The sequence below is a fragment of the Orcinus orca genome, chromosome 8 (assembly GCF_937001465.1).
Source record: "Orcinus orca chromosome 8, mOrcOrc1.1, whole genome shotgun sequence".
Classification (NCBI taxonomy): Eukaryota; Metazoa; Chordata; class Mammalia; order Artiodactyla; family Delphinidae; genus Orcinus; species Orcinus orca.
The window spans coordinates 8,519,776-8,538,089 of record NC_064566.1 but is presented as its reverse complement, the minus strand read 5'-3'; the positions used below and the strand labels follow the sequence as shown (position 1 = coordinate 8,538,089).

At 45.2% G+C, this 18,314-nt stretch overlaps 1 protein-coding gene across 5 annotated transcripts in view; it reads right to left on the bottom strand.

Moving 5' to 3' along the window:
* Nucleotides 1–277: 277 nt before the first annotated feature.
* Nucleotides 278–18,314, bottom strand: part of LOC101288356 (phospholipase A and acyltransferase 3) — a 28,325-nt gene continuing 10,288 nt past the window's right edge. For 4 of the 5 annotated variants that reach the window (XM_012538013.3, XM_012538018.3, XM_012538011.3 and 1 more), the window contains exons 3-5: nucleotides 12,372–12,474; nucleotides 6,583–6,851; nucleotides 278–551 (exon numbers count right to left, since the gene is read on the bottom strand). In XM_012538013.3, the coding sequence (XP_012393467.1) occupies nucleotides 450–551; nucleotides 6,583–6,851; nucleotides 12,372–12,474 (474 nt within the window). In that variant the 3' untranslated portion in view covers nucleotides 278–449. The remainder of the gene's footprint in view (nucleotides 552–6,582; nucleotides 6,852–12,371; nucleotides 12,475–18,314) is intronic. The other variant, XM_049713535.1, reaches the window with a different exon arrangement.

Sequence of the window (18,314 nt, the reverse complement as noted above, 5' to 3'; positions counted from 1 at the left end):
CAGCCTGGGTCTAGCTCCAGGCCAAAGGTCCTGGGTGTGCAGTGGTTCCTGTTCTTGAATATCAGTCAGGTTTGTCTGTCTCCCTTGCTGCCCACGTGTATCCTCACCACTAGAAGCCCCCATTACTTGAGATAACCGGAGTTGGACTTTGTTTCCTGCACGTAAAGAATGCAGCCCACAAATAGAAAGTGAGAGAAAATCACCAAAGAGGCAGAGAACAACATGGCATCATCAGGAACAGAGCGTAGCTGCACCCTCAACAGACCACGCCAGGCAGTTCTTGCTGCACTTCCCCCAATAAAATCCTCCTTCATTGGGCTTTATTTTATTCTGTGAAAAATAAGCCTTATTGTAAAACAGAATAAATCCACAAACCAAACCTCAAACCCTCTAGCAAAGAAGGCCCCCTTAATGCATAAATTCACTGCTGACAAGAGAGTCCCTTCAAGTCATTGCTTTTGTTTCTTGTTTCTTGAGAACATGATTCCAATGAGGCCCATGGCTGCCAGGCCCACTCCTGCGATGCCAGCTACCATGATGGCATCTCTGACCTGGAAGAGAGAGGAGGGTGGATCAGATTCTGTGCCAGGAATCTGAGTACACGCTGTACATTCAACAAGAACATCCAGCTCAGGGAGCCTCCCATGCCCCTTGGTCTTCTTGACAAACTCAGGAGTCATCTAACACTGGCAAGGAAATGGGGAGAAGAGGGCAGGATGGGGAAGGAGTGGTGGGTGGGGCCAGCTGGCCAATGACATACACAGGTCTGAAGCGGGAAACTCACTTCACCCTGTGAGTACTTAAAGCACACATCCCCAGAGGGTGGCTGTGAAAAGGACAGGGAGATGAAGCCAGATGGTTGAAATCCTGGCTGGCCAACAGGGAGCTCTCGAAGTAAGTGTGAAGTTGAAGAGTCATTGCTATTGAATCCTCAATAAACCATGACCTCCGGCAGAGCAAAACCCTCACTTGCCGTCATCTTCGCCGTATCCCCAGCACCCGGTGCTGCCAGGCGCAGATGTGCTCTTTGCATGTTCTTAAATGACTCAACTATGAAGAGTAGTAATGTTATACTTTACATTATTAAGATATCTGACTTGTATTGTTTGTACTAGAAAAAAAAAAAACGTTGCAAAAGTAAGAGTAAGTTTCAGGGTAAAAATTGAACATGTATCAAATTTCACTCTTTCCAAAATCCAACTAAAAGTAAAATAAGGCATTTGTTTTAGGCATCATTCCACCAGGACCCAGAGAACACTAAATGCAGTGAAGGCAAAATGCCCGAAATCATGAAAACTGTACTTTTTCCCACTAACGGTATCATGAACATGGATCAAGAAATCTCACCCTAAAACCAAGCCAGGCATTTAAGCAGAACCAAGAACCGCAAAGGAAAAGATTAGAATGATTTTACGCCAAGAAGTCCAATGAGACAGTGTACTAGACTCCCAGTAATAAAAAGGATGAAAACGTGGACTTGGTACCCCAAACCCACATCCTTACATGACTCCGCCAACTCTGCCCTTGGTACCCTAAGCACAGAGCTTGCATAGGTTGTGTATGTTGTGGCCGAAAAATTCCCACATGCCCACCATAGAGAAGACTTTGAAAAACTTCAATGCTTAAAAAGAATACACGTTGCCACTGCCCAGGCTTATCTGAGCCATACACATGTCCAGCATAGCTGTGTGAAATGCCAGGAAATACACCAGTGTAACTAACATCACAAGGTACCCAGAACACATGTCAACAAAAGTTTGCATGAAGCTACTGACCTAAGGTTTGACTGCCGCTCAGTCTTTAGACCTTCCTGTTAAATTAAAGGTAATTAGGCTTGGCTTTGTGGCAACCGTGGTCCTGCTGGGTTCTTGCTAGGGAGCCTGCATAAAACCACTTGTATCCAGTGTTTTCCTTGCTAAGCTATGTGTCAAGGTGGGAGAAATGGTTTGCAGATAATGGAGTAGGAACCATAAGCCCCCAGTTCTTTACAGAACCTCACAGTGTGAGGAGAAATGCTGATGGAGCCGGTTCATACAAAAGGTACTTTGTCAAGGAAAACAACAATAGCCTCATTGTTTGTGCTCATGCTTTGTACAGAGTCAAACTGTGTAATTAAATACAAGAAAATAGTATTTAGTTAGCCCTGAGAGTGCAGATTTTACGGAAAGAATGATCTTCCCAGGAGAGACAGAGCTACCTGCAGATGCCATTGATGATTTTCTTGTTGTAAGGCTGCTGGGTCCAGCCCAGCCACTGTGCTGAAATTACAACAGTTCTGATCATGAAAATGGGCTACACGGTGTGCACCAGAGGTCTTCAATCAGAATATTATGAAAGAGAAAAGTTGCCCCTCATTATCTTTTCTTGAAAGTGGACAAACAGTAATCCTATCAGACTGCAGACAATTAGCTGCTTATGCTACACGTCTACTATGAGTTAAGCCCCGGAATTGTTTCTGGGAAAAAGGCAATTCTAATGTGCTTTTCTTCACTTTCAGCAATGTTCTAAGTGGACATAAGAAGAGTAATATTATTCAGAAAGCAATTGAATTCAGACTATGAGAGATTATAAAATAACAATGGTTATAAAATATGTGTACAGAGAGTTGGCTTTAATATTTACAGTAGTTTTTAAATAATACCCTGTAATTTATCCAGGTTTATGTAATTACACAATACCATTGGCCACATCTTCAATTTCTATTTATCTTAAAATTTTATCTGACACAGAGTAGACTTCAGCATGAGTGTAGCTCCTAGTTGCTTTTTGCTAGAGTACTATTCAGTACAAAAGCTTACTAAGAATACATTTTTGGAAGCCTGAGTATTTTTAAATAGGTAGGTGGAAAATAGGACCATCTTGATTAGAATACTCTTAGGCATGGAAAGCACAAACAACATTTTGGTTTAAACCCATTGTTTCCCTTTCTAAATGGAAACTTAGATGAGTCACATATAGTCCGTTGAAGGAAAATCTAGTCTGCTTCAAAGAGCTGAACACAAATAAACATGATGACTAATAAGATCCTTTTCACACAGAAAATTATCGTCATGAGTTAAGTGAAAAAGACAGCTGCTGCTTTGATGGCTCTTACAAACAAAAGTACTGCTGGGCGTTGTCCAGCACCCACTAAATCCACCCTCTCTAGTGAGATGGGAGAAGTGCAGAAGCCACATTTTCATTTGGTCACACCGTGTTTTATGATCATTACTCACCTCGGCCAGTACTTCCCAAGGCGGGTACAGGCTTGCCCTCTGGGGGAAGTTTGGCAATATCTACAGACATTTGGGTTCTTACACCTGGGGGTGGAGGGTGCTACTGGCATCTAGTTGGTAGAGGCCATGGATGCTACTAAATGTCCTGCAATACACAGGGCAAGTCCTAACAATGAAGACTTATCTTCATTGTTAATGACCCCAAATGTCAATAGTGCTGAGGCTGCGAAACCCTCATCTAGGCCAAGAAATGAAAGAGGAAGTCTTTGGAAACAGTATAAACGGCCCCTCTTTTTGTTTTGTAGTATGTTCTGGTTTCATGTTCTGTGAGGGGGTCCGGTAGGATTGTTGATGCTGCTTTATCATTGCTGTGTTGTCACGGTTTTGCCTCTTTCGGGCGGCTGGCTAGCGCACTGGGCTAATGCCTCAGGAAGGGAATGGAATGTGTCCAATTTGTATTGTTTCATTTTTCAAGAAGGTGCTTGTAGAAAGAGCAAATGATAAAAAATATTTCTTGGTTCTTTCAGTATCTCAAGATTTGGAATTGTATTTAAATGCTCAAAATATTATTTGTGCGTACTGACGTATGTATTTTACTAAATTATGTAACAATTTTGTGAAGAAGTGTTCTACGTATATTAAATTGTGACTCTCTTCTTTAGTCTATTAATAATCACTAAAGGATAACTAAAAATGAGATGATTTGGAGATATTTTATAAAGCTACCAAATCTTCTTAAAATAGCACCCTGGATTTGGTATCTTAAACTTCCCAAATTTGTATAGTAATCTCTGTTTGGAGTTTATTGCTGCACAGGAGGGTGGACATCTACCTGAAGCAGAAGCCAGGTGTAATCAACACCTCAATTGTTATGCAGGATCACCCATGAAATCAGATTTGTTTAGCATATGTTTCTCTTTTTTATGCTGATATCATCACTGCTACTTTTTAAAAAACTTCTACTGTACCCAGATCTACCAATAAGTGTTAGTTTTCTCATTGAAAAAGATAAATAATTGGAAAACAGGGGAGAGAAGAAAAGAAAATCAGAGGAGCAGTCTAGGGGTACAACCTCCGAATAATCAGTGTTCCCGAATGAGAGAAGAGAAAATGGAAAATTTCCCAGAATTGAAGGAATAGGGTTTCCACATTGAAAAATGTCATAAAGTGCCCAGCATAATTCATGAAAACAGATCCACACAAGGTTTATCATAGTGAAATCTCAGAACACTGAAGATAAAGAGAAGATTCTATAAGCTTCCAGAAAGATAAAATTGGTCACATACAAAGGATCGAAAATCAGAACCGATTCAGACTTCTCGTAAACAATAGCATAAACTAGATGACAATGGAGCAATACCTTCACATTTTTTAAAAAATTCTTTTCAGCCTAGAATTCCATACCCAGCCAAACTATCAATCAAATACGAGGATAAAATGAAGACGTTTTCAGGCATAAACAGTCTTTTTAAAATGCATCCTTTCTCAGAATCTATTAGAGGTGGTATTCCACCAAAACAAAAGAGTAATCCAAGAAAGAGAAAGATGTGAGTTGCAGAGGATAAAAGCATTAATACAGGAGAGAACTGAAGGGCATCTCTAAAGGATGCTAGTAAAGAGAGATACCAGGATGACAGTGTGCATCAAATGTGACTCAAAACAAATGTTTTGAAGGCCATTATCCCCCCTAGATAGATATGCTGAGTGCCATCATCCCCCAGATTCCTTCTGGTTGCCTCACATTTGTAATCTGAGTCATGAGGTTCCTCTCATGGACCCGCCCACTGACTTTCCCAGAAGGAGCCTCTTATAAACTGTCAGGGAAATTGAAACTAGACTGTGACCCAGAGATTCTGGGACTCTTCACCAAACACTGGCAGTATTGCCCTGTCCTTCCCTAGCTAGGTGTGTACTTGCTACTAGTCAATTTTTGTATTAATCATCTTTCACATTCATATATATATATATATGTAATATATGTATATGTAAATATATGTATCACATATACATGTACTTATATACATTTTTATATACTTACATACATATTTATTGAATAATAATAACATGAGTGATTGAAGAAAACAAATAAGAGAATACCCATTGGAAGATATCTACTGTATCATCACAGAGCATAGGATGAACTAACCAACATGCAGGTCAGTGTAATAAGTAAACACAGCTGATTATCAGCGGTATGAGGAAGGCTGAGCGTGATCCTTGTAGGCGGTGTTGGTGGATGCCTCCCCAGCAAGTCACTGTGGCCCAGACAGGCCAGTGGACAAGACAGTGGGTGAACCAAGAAAAAGAATGAAGATGAGGACCATTATGACTACTTCAACTATTACAATGTATTAAGTGTACTTTCTGAGTTGCCACTCTGCTAGCATAAGGATGCTCTTATTTAATTCACACAGTAACCCTCCTAGATCAGTATTATCACTTGTACTTCACCAGGGTTTAGAGAACATGAATCGATCTGTCTGCCAGGCCATGCCCTTGACAACCACAATGACCAAGGAAGAAGACACCAGATCTCAAAAAATTAAAAAGTACTCAAAATCAACAACCTGATGGATCTTAAACTCATCCTTTACTGAAAGAAAAGAAAATCGTACTCTTTTGCATCAACAGGCATCCAAGAACTTTTCCAAACAATGTTCTCACACACACACACACACACACACACAAATGAGGGGGCTGCAGGGAAGGGCCAGAAAAGGAGAGGAGAAAGTGAGAGAAAATGGGAAGGAAGTTAGTTACCCAGGTGAAAAAGCAATTCAAAGAAGAGAGTGGCCATGGCCAAAATCAACTAAGTAAATAAAACACACCTGCATCACCTGGAGCCTCTGGGACTGCCCCTTGGCTTAAGGCAGGGCTAAGCACAGGGCTTTTTATAAGTCGTGGCAGACCTGGGCTTCAGCTCCCACCTCTGCTACTTATCAGCACAGTTGGAGACAACTCTCAGGAAAAGAGACAACACAGATTTGTTTGATGAAATGAATGTCCATCAACAAGTGCTGTGAGCCTCAGTTTCCACATCTGTAAAGCGGGATAGTAAAACCTGCCTCTGAGGTTGTGGGAAGGGCCCATCTCAGGGCCAGGCAGCCAGGGAGGGCCGGGCACCGGGCTGACAGTGACAGCTGTGCTCACACCCTCGGCCATCGTCCCCCGACCACACTGGTCCGCGGTGCCCATCTCCCCACCCTCCTCCCCACCCCAATGGTGACATCCTTGAGGGCAGGCTTCTGCCTCTGCTATTCTGTCGTGTTTGTGCCCCTGCCTCCAGCCCAGCCCAGCCCACACTGATGCCCAGGTCAGCGGAGGAAATGGTCTGGTTCCCGGGGATGGGGACACACTGAGGACGCACCTGGTCACTGCGGGGGATCCCGTAGCGCAGCTCGTTGACAAAGTGCTCGCAGTTCTCGCTGGTCAGCTTGTAGAGAACTTCCTGGCCCACCAGCTCCTCTGCCTGCTGGACAATCTTGTTGGGAGGCAACGGCGAGTACTTGTCATCGTGCTTATTGTTGACCTGGTACCGGTCTCTCCCGGCCACGTCGCACAGCCGATCCTTCCTCACTATGGCCTTGTCGGTCAGCGCAGACATGAGACTGGCCATCCCAGCTCCTGCGATTTCACCTATGGATTCAGGATGAGAAACAGCGGGATCGGTCCTGAGCCGGCCCCCAGGGGCTCAGAGCAGCCCCAAGCCTGGCATCCACCACATCCACAAGGGGATGAGCAGGTGTGAAAGGGCCACAGCTGTGTGGCTATGAATAAGGCACTTATGGTCTCTAGGCCTTGGTTTCCTTATCTGAAATGAGGAGGAGTAAAGTTCCATGATTTGTTGTGATTATTTTTAACCTAGAGAAGCTGGCCTCGTACACCCTCTTGTTTGTGCAAATATGGGCCCTGAGCACACCCACCTCCTTGGAGGAATAGAGTGTGAACTTTTTGTGATCCTAAAAATGCTACACTTCCTTGACACATACAAAGCTGATTACTGCAGAAAAGGTAGATGGATTTGCAGAAGTGGATCCTATCCTTCTTGGAGCAAAGGGACCAAAACCCCACAGCTGCTCCCAGAGGTGTGACACCAGGGAGGTCCATGGGGAGGGGCTGGAAGAGGCAACAAATTTCCAGAAATGAAACTGCCTTGAAGCAAGGGATTTGGGCTCAGCAGAAGGACCAGGATAGTTGGGAGGGAAAGCTGATGCCAGCACAGAGATTGGGCATACCTCCTGAGGCAGCCAGCCTACACCGTGTGGGGAGGGGCAAGCTTTTGGTATGACGGCTGAAGAGGTGTGCTTGCACGACAGAGGTGGACCCCAGGGAACATCACAGAGGAGGCTCACTGTCCCTCAAGGAGCCTCTGTGGCCCTGCCGCGATCGGGAACCCCCAAGGCTCTTCTCAGCAGGGGAAGCATCCTCTTACACTGGGCAGGACCCATCTTCCACTGTAACACCATGTGACAGCAACAAGCCATGGCAAGAGGGTCTGATCAGAGTCCAGGTCCTGTTCTGCTAGGCTTTCCAAAGAGGACTAAACCCCTCTGCCCTGAGTATAATCCTGAGATTTTAGAAAATCAGAAGAATTCAGACTTGCTACTAACAAGGCACAAGGTGCTTGAGGATTCAGTGAAGTAAATAAAAGATGGTGCTGTGTTTGAGCCCCAGATTTATGGAAAGGCTCGGTGTGGTGATTGGATCAGGGGAGCTCCTGAGACCCACCCACCTTCAGCCCCTAGGCGTGGGTGGCAGGGCTGGGACTGGGGCGAGGCAAGCAAGGTGCCTGGAGCACAGAATTTCAGGAGGTACCAACTCTCAGGGACGCAAGTTCAGAGTCAACACCTAAGAGTGAGGGCTTCCTTACACTTCACACCCTGGGTGTCACCCTGGTGAGTGAGTGCACAGGCTGACGGTCAGAAGCTCTGGGATCTGATTCTGGCTCCATCACTGAATGGTCTTGACATGTCACTTAACTTTGCTGAGCCAACACTGGGAATCCACAAATACCAGCTAAGATGGATTCACAAACACACATCCGTATAGGAATTTAAAGTTTCTTTTAAAAGAATTATTTTACTTTTTAAAGTTAGTCTATTAAAGAAAATACCAATTAAATAATTGGAGAGAGGGCACAAGGATATGGCAAGCAATCAGTGACTAAATTTTGGGAAACCTCAGACTTGACAGTATAGCAGCACGTGTAAGGGCAGGGAATAGAGAGTCAGACAGCCAGGGTTTGAGTCCCACCTCCACGACTTTCCTGCTATGTGACCTTGGACAAGTGGCTTAATTTCTCTAAGTCCCCAATTCCTTGTAGAATAGGGTCAGTAAGTTCTACCTGTGCCTACAGTACTGGACGGGGAGCTGCAAGGATTAAAGAAACTGACTAGGTAAGGTGCCTCCACCAGTGCCTGGCACAGGGTGAGTGCCTCATCAGTACTGGGTTGTTCTCTAAGCTTCCTTCCAACGCTAATTTCCACCGTTTTCTCAGTAGCAGGAGGTCAGTCCTCCTTGCCTCACCTATTCCACGGGGTTCCTGTGAAGCTCGAGTGAGAAGATGCAGATAGAAGCATATTTCCCTTTGAGGAGCACCACTCACCCAATGAAGGGTGTCACACCTACCCACCCAGATCCCTTGTCGTGCCATCCCCTGCTTCCTGTCCAGCAGTTACACCCACTCAGCGCAGTCAAGCAATACTGGTGCTGGTTCAAGGTGCTGAACACAGACACGAACTAGACAGCGCACCTGCCCTCAACGAGTTTACACTCTAGTGAAAGGACACTGACAAGGAACAAACAGAAAAAATAACACACTTTCAGGTACTGAAAATGCTATGGAGAAGATTAAGCGAAGTCACATAGGAGAGGATGACCAGGGGAGGCTGCTCTCACTCGGGGTGCGGGGGGGCCACGCCCAGAAACAGGCATTTGAATTGAGACTTGAACGATGAAGAGGAGGCAGCTGTGCTGAGAGCTAGGAAAGAGCATCACAAGCAGAAGGAAGAGCAAAGGCAAGGACCTCGGGAAGAAAGGCACGTGGCGTGCTTGAGGCTTCAAGGAGGCCAATGTGGCTGAAGTCTAGAGACCCAGGAGGAGAGAAGAGGAAGCTTCAAGAAGGTCAGAGAGGCAGGCAGAGGCCAGACCACGCCAGGCTCACAAGCCACAGCACAGATCTGAAACTTATTCTATGTGTGATGGAAAAGCCAGTCGAAATTAAAAGAAGGCGAGTGACATAATCAGATGTATACTTTGGAATGATCACACTGGCTGCCCAGTGAAGGAAGGACTGACCGTAAGTGGACAAGAGGCAGAGAGACCAACCAGAAGCTGCAGTAGCAACAGGTGAGAGAGGATGGTAGCTTACCCCAGGGCACAGCAGTGGACATGCTGAGAAGTGATCAGATCGGGGGTCTGTTTTGGAGATAAAGCCAACAGGATTTCCTGATGGATTAGATGTGGGGTGAAAAGGATCAAGGATGATGCCTAGACTTTTGGTCTAAGCAACCGGATGGTATTGTCCGCTGGAGCCCTCCATTTGGGGTGTGTCAAGTTCAACACGCCAATTAGATGCCCAACTGAAGATGCCAAGTCGTCAAGAGGTTACACACACCTGAAGCTAAGCAGGGTTAAAATCAAGTTAAGGGAGACATCGACAAATAGAAGGTGTTAGAAGCCAGTGGACCGGATGAGGGAGAAGCAAGGATTAGGGGTATGGGAGAGGAGGAGCCCCCTAGACACAAGAGGCCAAGAAGGAAGGGCCCCGGGCTTCCCTGGTGGCGCAGTGGTCGAGAGTCCGCCTGCCGATGCAGGGGATGCAGGTTCGTGCCCCGGTCCGGGAAGATCCCACATGCCGCGGAGCGGCTGGGCCCGTGAGCCATGGCCACTGAGCCTGCGCGTCCGGAGCCTGTGCTCCGCAACGGGAGAGGCCACAACAGTGAGAGGCCCGCGTACTGCAAAAAAAAAAAAAAAAAGAAGAAGGAAGGGCCCAGTGGGAAAGGAAGGCAGCGCCAGGTGAAGAGCAGAGAGAGGCCACTCGTGTTAAATGCTGCAGAGAAGCCAAGTAAGCCGTGACCAGGATATTGATTGTATTGATGTAGCCTTGATAAGAGCTGCTCCAGGAGGGGAGTAAATACTCCCTGGTGGAGGGAACAGAAGAGAGGATGGGAAGTAAGGAACCAGCAGGGGCCGTGGCAGACAAGAGAGCTGCTCCATGGGAAGTTAGCTAGAGAGGACGTGAGGTCGAAGGGGTGTTTGTTTGTTTTATCAGTGGGAGATATTCCAGTGGTTTCTAGGGCAATAGGAATAATATAGAATTATTATTAATTTGAGGGTACAGTGCTTGTGAAAGTAAGAGAAGGGGGTCCAGGGCCCACACCTAAAGGCTGGCTTTTAAAATAAGGGCAGGGGCACATATATACTAATGGAATATTACTCAGTCATAAATAGAAACGAAATTGAGCTATTTGTAGTGAGGTGGATAGACCTAGAGTCTGTCATACCGAATGAAGTAAGTCAGAAAGAGAAAGACAAATACCATATGCTAACACATATATATGGAATTTAAGAAAAAAAAATTTCATGAAGAACGTAGGGGTAAGACAGGAATAAAGACACAGACCCGCAAGAGGGAAGAGATATGGGAACATATGTATATGTATAACTGATTCACTTTGTTATAAAGCAGAAACGAACACACCATTGTAAAGCAATTATACCCCAATAAAAATGTTAAAAAAAAAAAAAGACACAGACCTACTAGAGAATGGACTTGAGGATATGGGGAGGGGGAAGGGTAAGCTGTGACAAAGCGAGAGAGAGGCATGGACATATATACACTACCAAATGTAAGGTAGATGGCTAGTGGGAAGCAGCCGCATAGCACAGGGAGATCAGCTCGGTATTTTGTGACCACCTAGAGGGGTGGGATAGGGAGGGTGGGAGGGAGGGAGACGCAAGAGGGAAGAGATATGGGAACATATGTATATGTGTAACTGATTCACTTTGTTATAAAGCAGAAACTAACACACCATTGTAAAGCAATTATACTCCAATAATGATGTAAAAAATAAAATAAAATAAAATAAGGGCAGGGGCACATTTGCACTGTAACAGAAGAAAAGACAGATTATGTGGTTCTAGATGTTGGTGGTTTGGTTGATCGGGGGTGGGGATGGTGACATCTACCCTGGTTACTTCTAGATTTCTCTATAAATACAGGGTGAGGTCATTCATTTTGCTACCATTCTTGGTCAGCAAAAGACACATCCAAGAATGTCCACAGCAGCTGCACACAGAGCAGCCCACTAATGGAAGCATCCGATGCCCATCAGCGGACGAATACATAACAGACTGGGCGATGTCCATATAACCGAGGACACGCAGCAATGGAAAAGTAAGAACAACACAGATGACCTCACAGGCCCAGGGAAAGAGCCGGACACAAAAGAGCACAAGCTGTGTGATTCCTCTGCTCTGAAGTTCTACAAGCACAGCTAACCTACAGCAGGAGAACCTAGAAGAGTGGTTGCCTCTAGGGAGGGAGAGAGCATACTGAAGAGGCATGAGGGAGTCTCTTCGGGGAGTGGAAATGTTCTAGATCTTGATCCGGTCATTGTCACATGGATGGATACATTTTTTTTAATTCACTGACTATACACCTGACAATATTGCGCCCTTTACTGTATTTCGGTTATACCTCAGTTTAAGTAAAAAGTTTGAGAAAACGGGTGGGGAATTCTCCCAATAATCCTGCACATTAAGGATTCTTAACGTCAGTTTACAAATGAGGAAACCAAGGCCGGAGAGTAAAAATGGACTCACAGACAAGTATGCTGCCCAAACACCTGTGCTCTTCCCAGGAGATTTGCACTTCAGGATCGAATGTGTTTTATACGAAGTCATAATACACAAAATACATGAAAAGCAGAACTGCCCCCTTGGAAGCCCACCCCAGTCTCTCTGCATGGCCCTGGTGCTCCAAGGTGCAGAGTCTGAAAACCACTGCCCCACACCGAGCTGTCTTCCTGTAGCACCCAGGAACCAACCGTCAGTTGGGGGCGAAAGAAGAATGTTGGGGTCCCCTGTGAACCACAGCTCCCCCACCTCCCTCTGCTCCCAGCCCCAGCACAGTGGAGCGCTGGGCACCCTTACTTGGTGGGGCCAGGTGGATCACATATCCATTACCAACGTAGATGGCCCAGTGTCTGTAGAAAGGGCGGAAAATCTCGATCAGGTCTCCGGGCTGGGGCTCTGGCTGCAAAACCAAGAAGAGTGCTGTTTCAGGTGACACGAGAGCTTGGAACCAGGGGCAGGGCTCAGCTAGGAGGGTGCAGCTCCGCGGCCTCCAGCTAACAGCTCTCCAGGGCGTCCTCCTGAGCCCTGCCTGGCCAATCCAATGCCAGTCTGACTTCACAAGCCTGTGTCCCAGACCTGCAGGGACTACGGGCCTGCCCACCTGTCATTACAACCTGCTGAGTGCACCGCCTAAAGGGTTTCTTCACTAGCCGGGGTTTCTGCCTTATTGTTCCTCTTTCTAGGAGTATTATTTATTGAACTCTTACTCAGAGCCAAGCGCTCTGCTAAGTGTTTTACAGGCGTAGCTCAATAAATTCACACAACCCTCCTATGAGGTGGGCACTGCTGTGAACCCCATGTTATGAATGAGGAAATCAAGGCTCAGAGATGCAGAGGAATGTTCTCAAAGCCACACAGCCCGAGTGACGTGGCCAGGACTCAACACTAGGCCGCCTGATTCCCAGGCCCAGTGACTTGACCACCACACTGACCGTCAGGCAACACCACAGGTTATTTGATTAGAGCTGTGCATCTGGAGACTCTTCCAGGGGGGTCAAATTGGGGGGTGTCACACAGACACTCCGCGACCTGGCCCGGGGCCTGGCAGAGAACTGGTGTCAACCTCTGGCAGTAATGTCCCCCTGGCTGCTCATCCCAAGGATAAGAGGGTGTATGTGTGTGTGTCAGTGTGTGTGCGTGTTGGGGGGTGTGTGTGTGTGTGTGTGTATGACAAGCAAAGGAAAACTCTCCTCTGCACTGTGCTCACACCGGTACTTCTGACACTGGATGTGTGGGTTTTCCACACTAAGCGATTCAATCCTCGATGCACTGACTGGGCACCCACAGTTTACCTCAGTTCTGACACTAACGGCCCGGAGTTAGCACAGACCCACAGGCTTAGTCCCAGAAGACTGAGGCCCCACACACACTTTAGACGCCAACTGCAAGCTGCATGTGGTTAGCTGTGCTGAGAACAACCGGCTGTAAACTGGGGGCTCCCACAGCCCCCTCCTTGGGTTCAGGACTTTGCTGGAACAGTTCATAGAACTCAAGAAAACAGCTGACTTGCTAGATTTCCAGTTACTAGAAAATATACAACACAGGAAGAGCCAGAGATGCAGAGGGCAAGCTGTGGTGGGAGGGGCACGGAGCTTCCATTACCCCTCTGGGGACCAGCGCTCTCCAGCACCCCCGTGCTTTCACCAACAGCCTGGGTTAGGGGTTTTATGGAGGCTTCGTTATGTAGGCACGATGGATTAAATCATTGGCCATTGGTGATTAATGCAACCTCCAGCCCTCTGATCACCTGGTCGGTTGAAAGGGGCTCATTATGAATGACGAAAGACATTCCTCTCACCTCTACTGCTCAGGAAATTACTTGGATTTTAGGAGCTCTGTGGCAGGAACCCGGGGCCAAGACTAAATATCCATTTCTCATTATATCACAGTGAGAGTGCGTGGGAGTGAGGGTGTGTGCGTGTGTGCAGGGGAAGGTGGGAAGGATGCTGAAATGCTCCTCAGAGCCCCACCCTGTTAGGGGAGCACAGCAGCCCAGAGCCTGAGAAAACCTGGGGAGGTTCAAGAACACTTTCATTCAACCTATTGAGGTCCCAATGCCAGACACTGGGCTAAGTACTGCGGGTGGGGACACTCCGACCTGGGCCAGGATCAGGGCTGATGAGCTTCCGTGGTCCAAACCAACCTTAAATCTCTTTAGAACACCTGGAGACAGAGCCCATCGGTGGTCGTTCCAGCCCTCTGTCCTTTCCCGCTCACCTGCTTGCTCTTAGGGGACAGACCCATAGGAGTTTGTCCACGTTCCACCACCAAACTCTGTGGGCCTGACTGAGAGATTCCATCAAAGATGAGGGGGGAGCATGGACTCCCCCTTGTATGGCCTCCCCTGGGATAAAAATGATGGGCAGTGGAAGAGCCAATTACAACTCTATAATGGCTAGGAAGTAGGGTCAATGACAGTTCATTTCTACTTATAGAAACAATAAAACTGCAAACAAACATCCCACGTGGTAGGAAAAAAATCTTTTCACAGGAATTTTACAGATAAATCATATTGTCTTATTGCAGTGATTATAATTTATCTTCCCAGAAGAAGGCGCCCAGACCTTACTGGGAAGCTTTCAGAACACTGGACAATGGTCACAATTGATGAAACCCATTTGTTTTCCAGAATAAAAGAAAAAGTATACATTAATTGTTTGGTGAGAGTTATGGGGTCTTCAAGGACCCCCAAAGGGCGATTTAACTGGACATTTCCATGAATAAGCCAGGACACAAAAGCAAGGCTGAGACCCAGCCCTCAGGGAGGATACTGATTAGAAAAGGAGACAGTTGGGACATCAGGAATATGACGTCAAGTAATAAGCAGCCAGTAGGTACACAGACCCAAGGAGCTCAGGGGCTCACTGTGTTCCAGACAGATATCAATGAAAGCTATTGATATACAGAGAAACATGCTTGCAAAAATAAATAAATAAATAAATATATACACACATACACACACACACACACACACACACACACAGCGACAAAAATATCTACAAAGAAACTCAGACTTTATAACACTAAATACTGATGCTAAGTGAAAGAAGCCATACCAATAATCTAAGTACTGTGTGATTCCATTACACGTCATTCCAGAATAGGCATCACCATAGGACAGAAAAGTAATCAGTGATTGTCAGGGGCTAGGAGTCAGGAGAGGGGATGACAAGAAAGGGGAATGAGGAAATTTCAGAGCAATTAAATTTTCTGTACTGTTCTCTATTTGATGGTGGTGAATGGTTACTCAGTTGTCCATGTTTATCAGAACTCATCGAACTGAACGCTAAAAGGGTAAATTAGACCGTAACTTTTAAAAACACTAATTGTTTAAATAAATAAAAAATTTTAACTTAAAAAAAATGGATATCCACAATTTGAAAGCAAAAAAGCTGTGATTTTTTTTTTTAATACTCAGTCATATTGCCTGTCCCTTGTAATGGCAAAAGGCACATATTTCCAAATACGCACTAGCTTAAAACATGACATCACTCAAGGAAACTTCTTTTTAAAAACGAAGTGAAAGGTGCTGGACTCCCCCACGGAGCCCTGTGCACTAGTTAGAAGCAAGGACTCGATGTTCACATGACCATGTGGATAATCTTTCAGATACAGTGCTGAGTGAAAAAATGAGATTGAGCTCCGCAAAATACCACTTATACGTATTAAAGATACCCACACACAAACCAATAATACATGTCTTACCAGAAACATACCCAAAAAAACAATTTTTAAAACGACAACAGAAGAATCTAAAGAATACATATTAAATATATTAGGATGCTACCTAGCCATTGGGAAGATGGAGAGGGAGAGGAAGGATGATAAAAGGGAACTTAATAAAAAAAAAAAAAAGAAGACAAGGGGTCTTGCAGGGACCAGTGAGGACAGGGTGCCATGAACAGGGACATAAATAATTCACACCCTTTCACTAAACTCTAATTGGAGAAACAACTGCTTAATGATACACACAGCCAACTGAGCTGAATCAAAATTAAGAACTCAAGAAAGCATGTTATAAAATTAGAAATATGAGAACAAAGTCCTTGGGCCAAATTTGTGCCTCTGCTTATTTTTGTATGCAGGCAAAGAATGATCTTTACATTTTTCAGTGGTTGGGGGAAAAGTCAAAAGAAGAAGAATATTTTGTGACACATGAAATTCAAACTTCAGTATCTATAAAGTTTTATTGGCACAAAGCCACCCCCATCATTTACCTTGTGGCCGAGGCTGCTTTCTCTCTACAGCAGTAGAGTAGTTGCAACAGAGACCAGAGATAGTAAAATATTCACTCTCTGGCCCTTCAGTGTGGATCAACAGTGATCCCTCTCTCACTCAGCTTCATCCCCAGTCCCAGAAACCTAGCTGTACCCTGTTGTCAGGTGGTTCTTCCCCCAGGAACAAGGAGAGCCAGCAGGAAGCCAGAAACTCTCCAGAGCACAGTAACCATGGCTCTCCCACACAACACAGCCAATGACAGTGGCAAAGCTGAGACTCTGCGCCCACAGGATTTCAGAACAAAAAGTCTTTATTCTCTCCACAAAAGCACAGTTTACAAAGAGCTGTGTCACAGCCATTTTCCTAAGCAAGCAAATGGAGAACAATATCTGGCCTCTGCAATTCACACTGGAAAAACCACCTAAACAACCATGAATAAGGACCAACTAAATTAATTATGTTATATTTATATGTACAAACAGCCAATAGAGAGAACAAGTTGGATTTACGTAAGCAGACATAGAAATAATCAAAACAAGTAAGTTGGAAAACATTATCCCATTTTTGTTTAAAAAACATTGTTATACATTCACATGCAAAATGTATTACACACTATGTATGAGCTGAGGAAAATACACCAAACTGTTGTGTATTATATCCAGTGGGGGTTGGGATTCAGAGACTTTTATATTTTGCTATATTATTTTCTTATAATAAAAACTTTTATTATTTTTATAATATAACATTATAATTTTTATAATAAAAACATTTTTTATAATAAAAACTTTTATTTTTATAATAAAAACTTTTATTAAAAGAGTTTTAGATGGGAAAACATCCTTCTTATTGATGAACGTGCAGTTTTTTAATTGAAAAAGGTGGATGTTATCTGTCAGCAAAACCTCTTGAAACCATCTCCCATCTGGAGCCTGTAAATATTACCATGTTAATGGTGCTTAAAAATCATTAACACTTAAATGTAACACATAAAAGCATAAAATAAAATTTAAAATTATACAGATGGATATGTTTCAGATCTTAGAATAGAGGAAGAAATTCTAAAGATAAAGTCCAAAGAACAAGGCATAAAGTAAAAGATTGAGAGTTTTTACAATTGAAAAATGTTACAGTTCTTATTAAAAGTTTCTATCATTGCCTGTTACATTCATACTCCCTTTTTTTTTTTTTTTTTGGTGATACTCGGGTCTCTCACTGCTGTGGCCTCTCCCGTTGTGGAGCACAGGCTCTGGACACACAGGCCCAGCAGCCATGGCTCACGGGCCCAGCCGCTCCGTGGCATGTGGAATCTTCCCGGACCGGGGCACGAACCCGTGTCCCCTGCATCGGCAGGCGGACTCTCAACCACTGCGCCACCAGGGAAGCCCTCATACTCCCTTTTAAGAGAAAATGACCACCCACAATCCCGACTGCCCAGGCAGCCATGTTTTATACCATGTGACCACTTCATCCTAGCCTCCATCAGCTGGACTAGAAAAAGGCACGGTTCCCAAGCAGGTCACCAACCAATGATCCTCCATAAGTGGACCTGGGCCAACCAAATTTTCTCTCTCTCTCAAAAATCTGAACCAAGTAATGAAAAAGAAAATAGCTTTTGGCAGAGGGGCTAAAATTGAAAAGTCATGACAAAGAGGAGGCAAGGGAGACCCCAGTGAACCACAGGCCAAACCAAGGGCTGGAGTTCTCACACCCACTCTGACCAAGTAGAAGACCCCTGCTGACAGTGGGAGAGAAGGAAGCAGGCATATCAGGAACGGCTAGCTGAGTCACACCAGTGGCGGAGCACCAGAGGAGAGATGCACCAACTCCAGCTGCTGAGTGCCTGGAATCACCGTGATCCTGGACTGCCTCCCAGCCCCTGGGAGGCCCAGCCTTAACACAGCTCCTATACTTAGATTTTCAAGAGAATCCCCTTACCACTCCACATGTGTCCTTAGAATAAACTTTTTTCACTTGAGTTAGCTTAAGTGGGCTGCTGGTTACTTATAACCAAAAGAGCCAGAC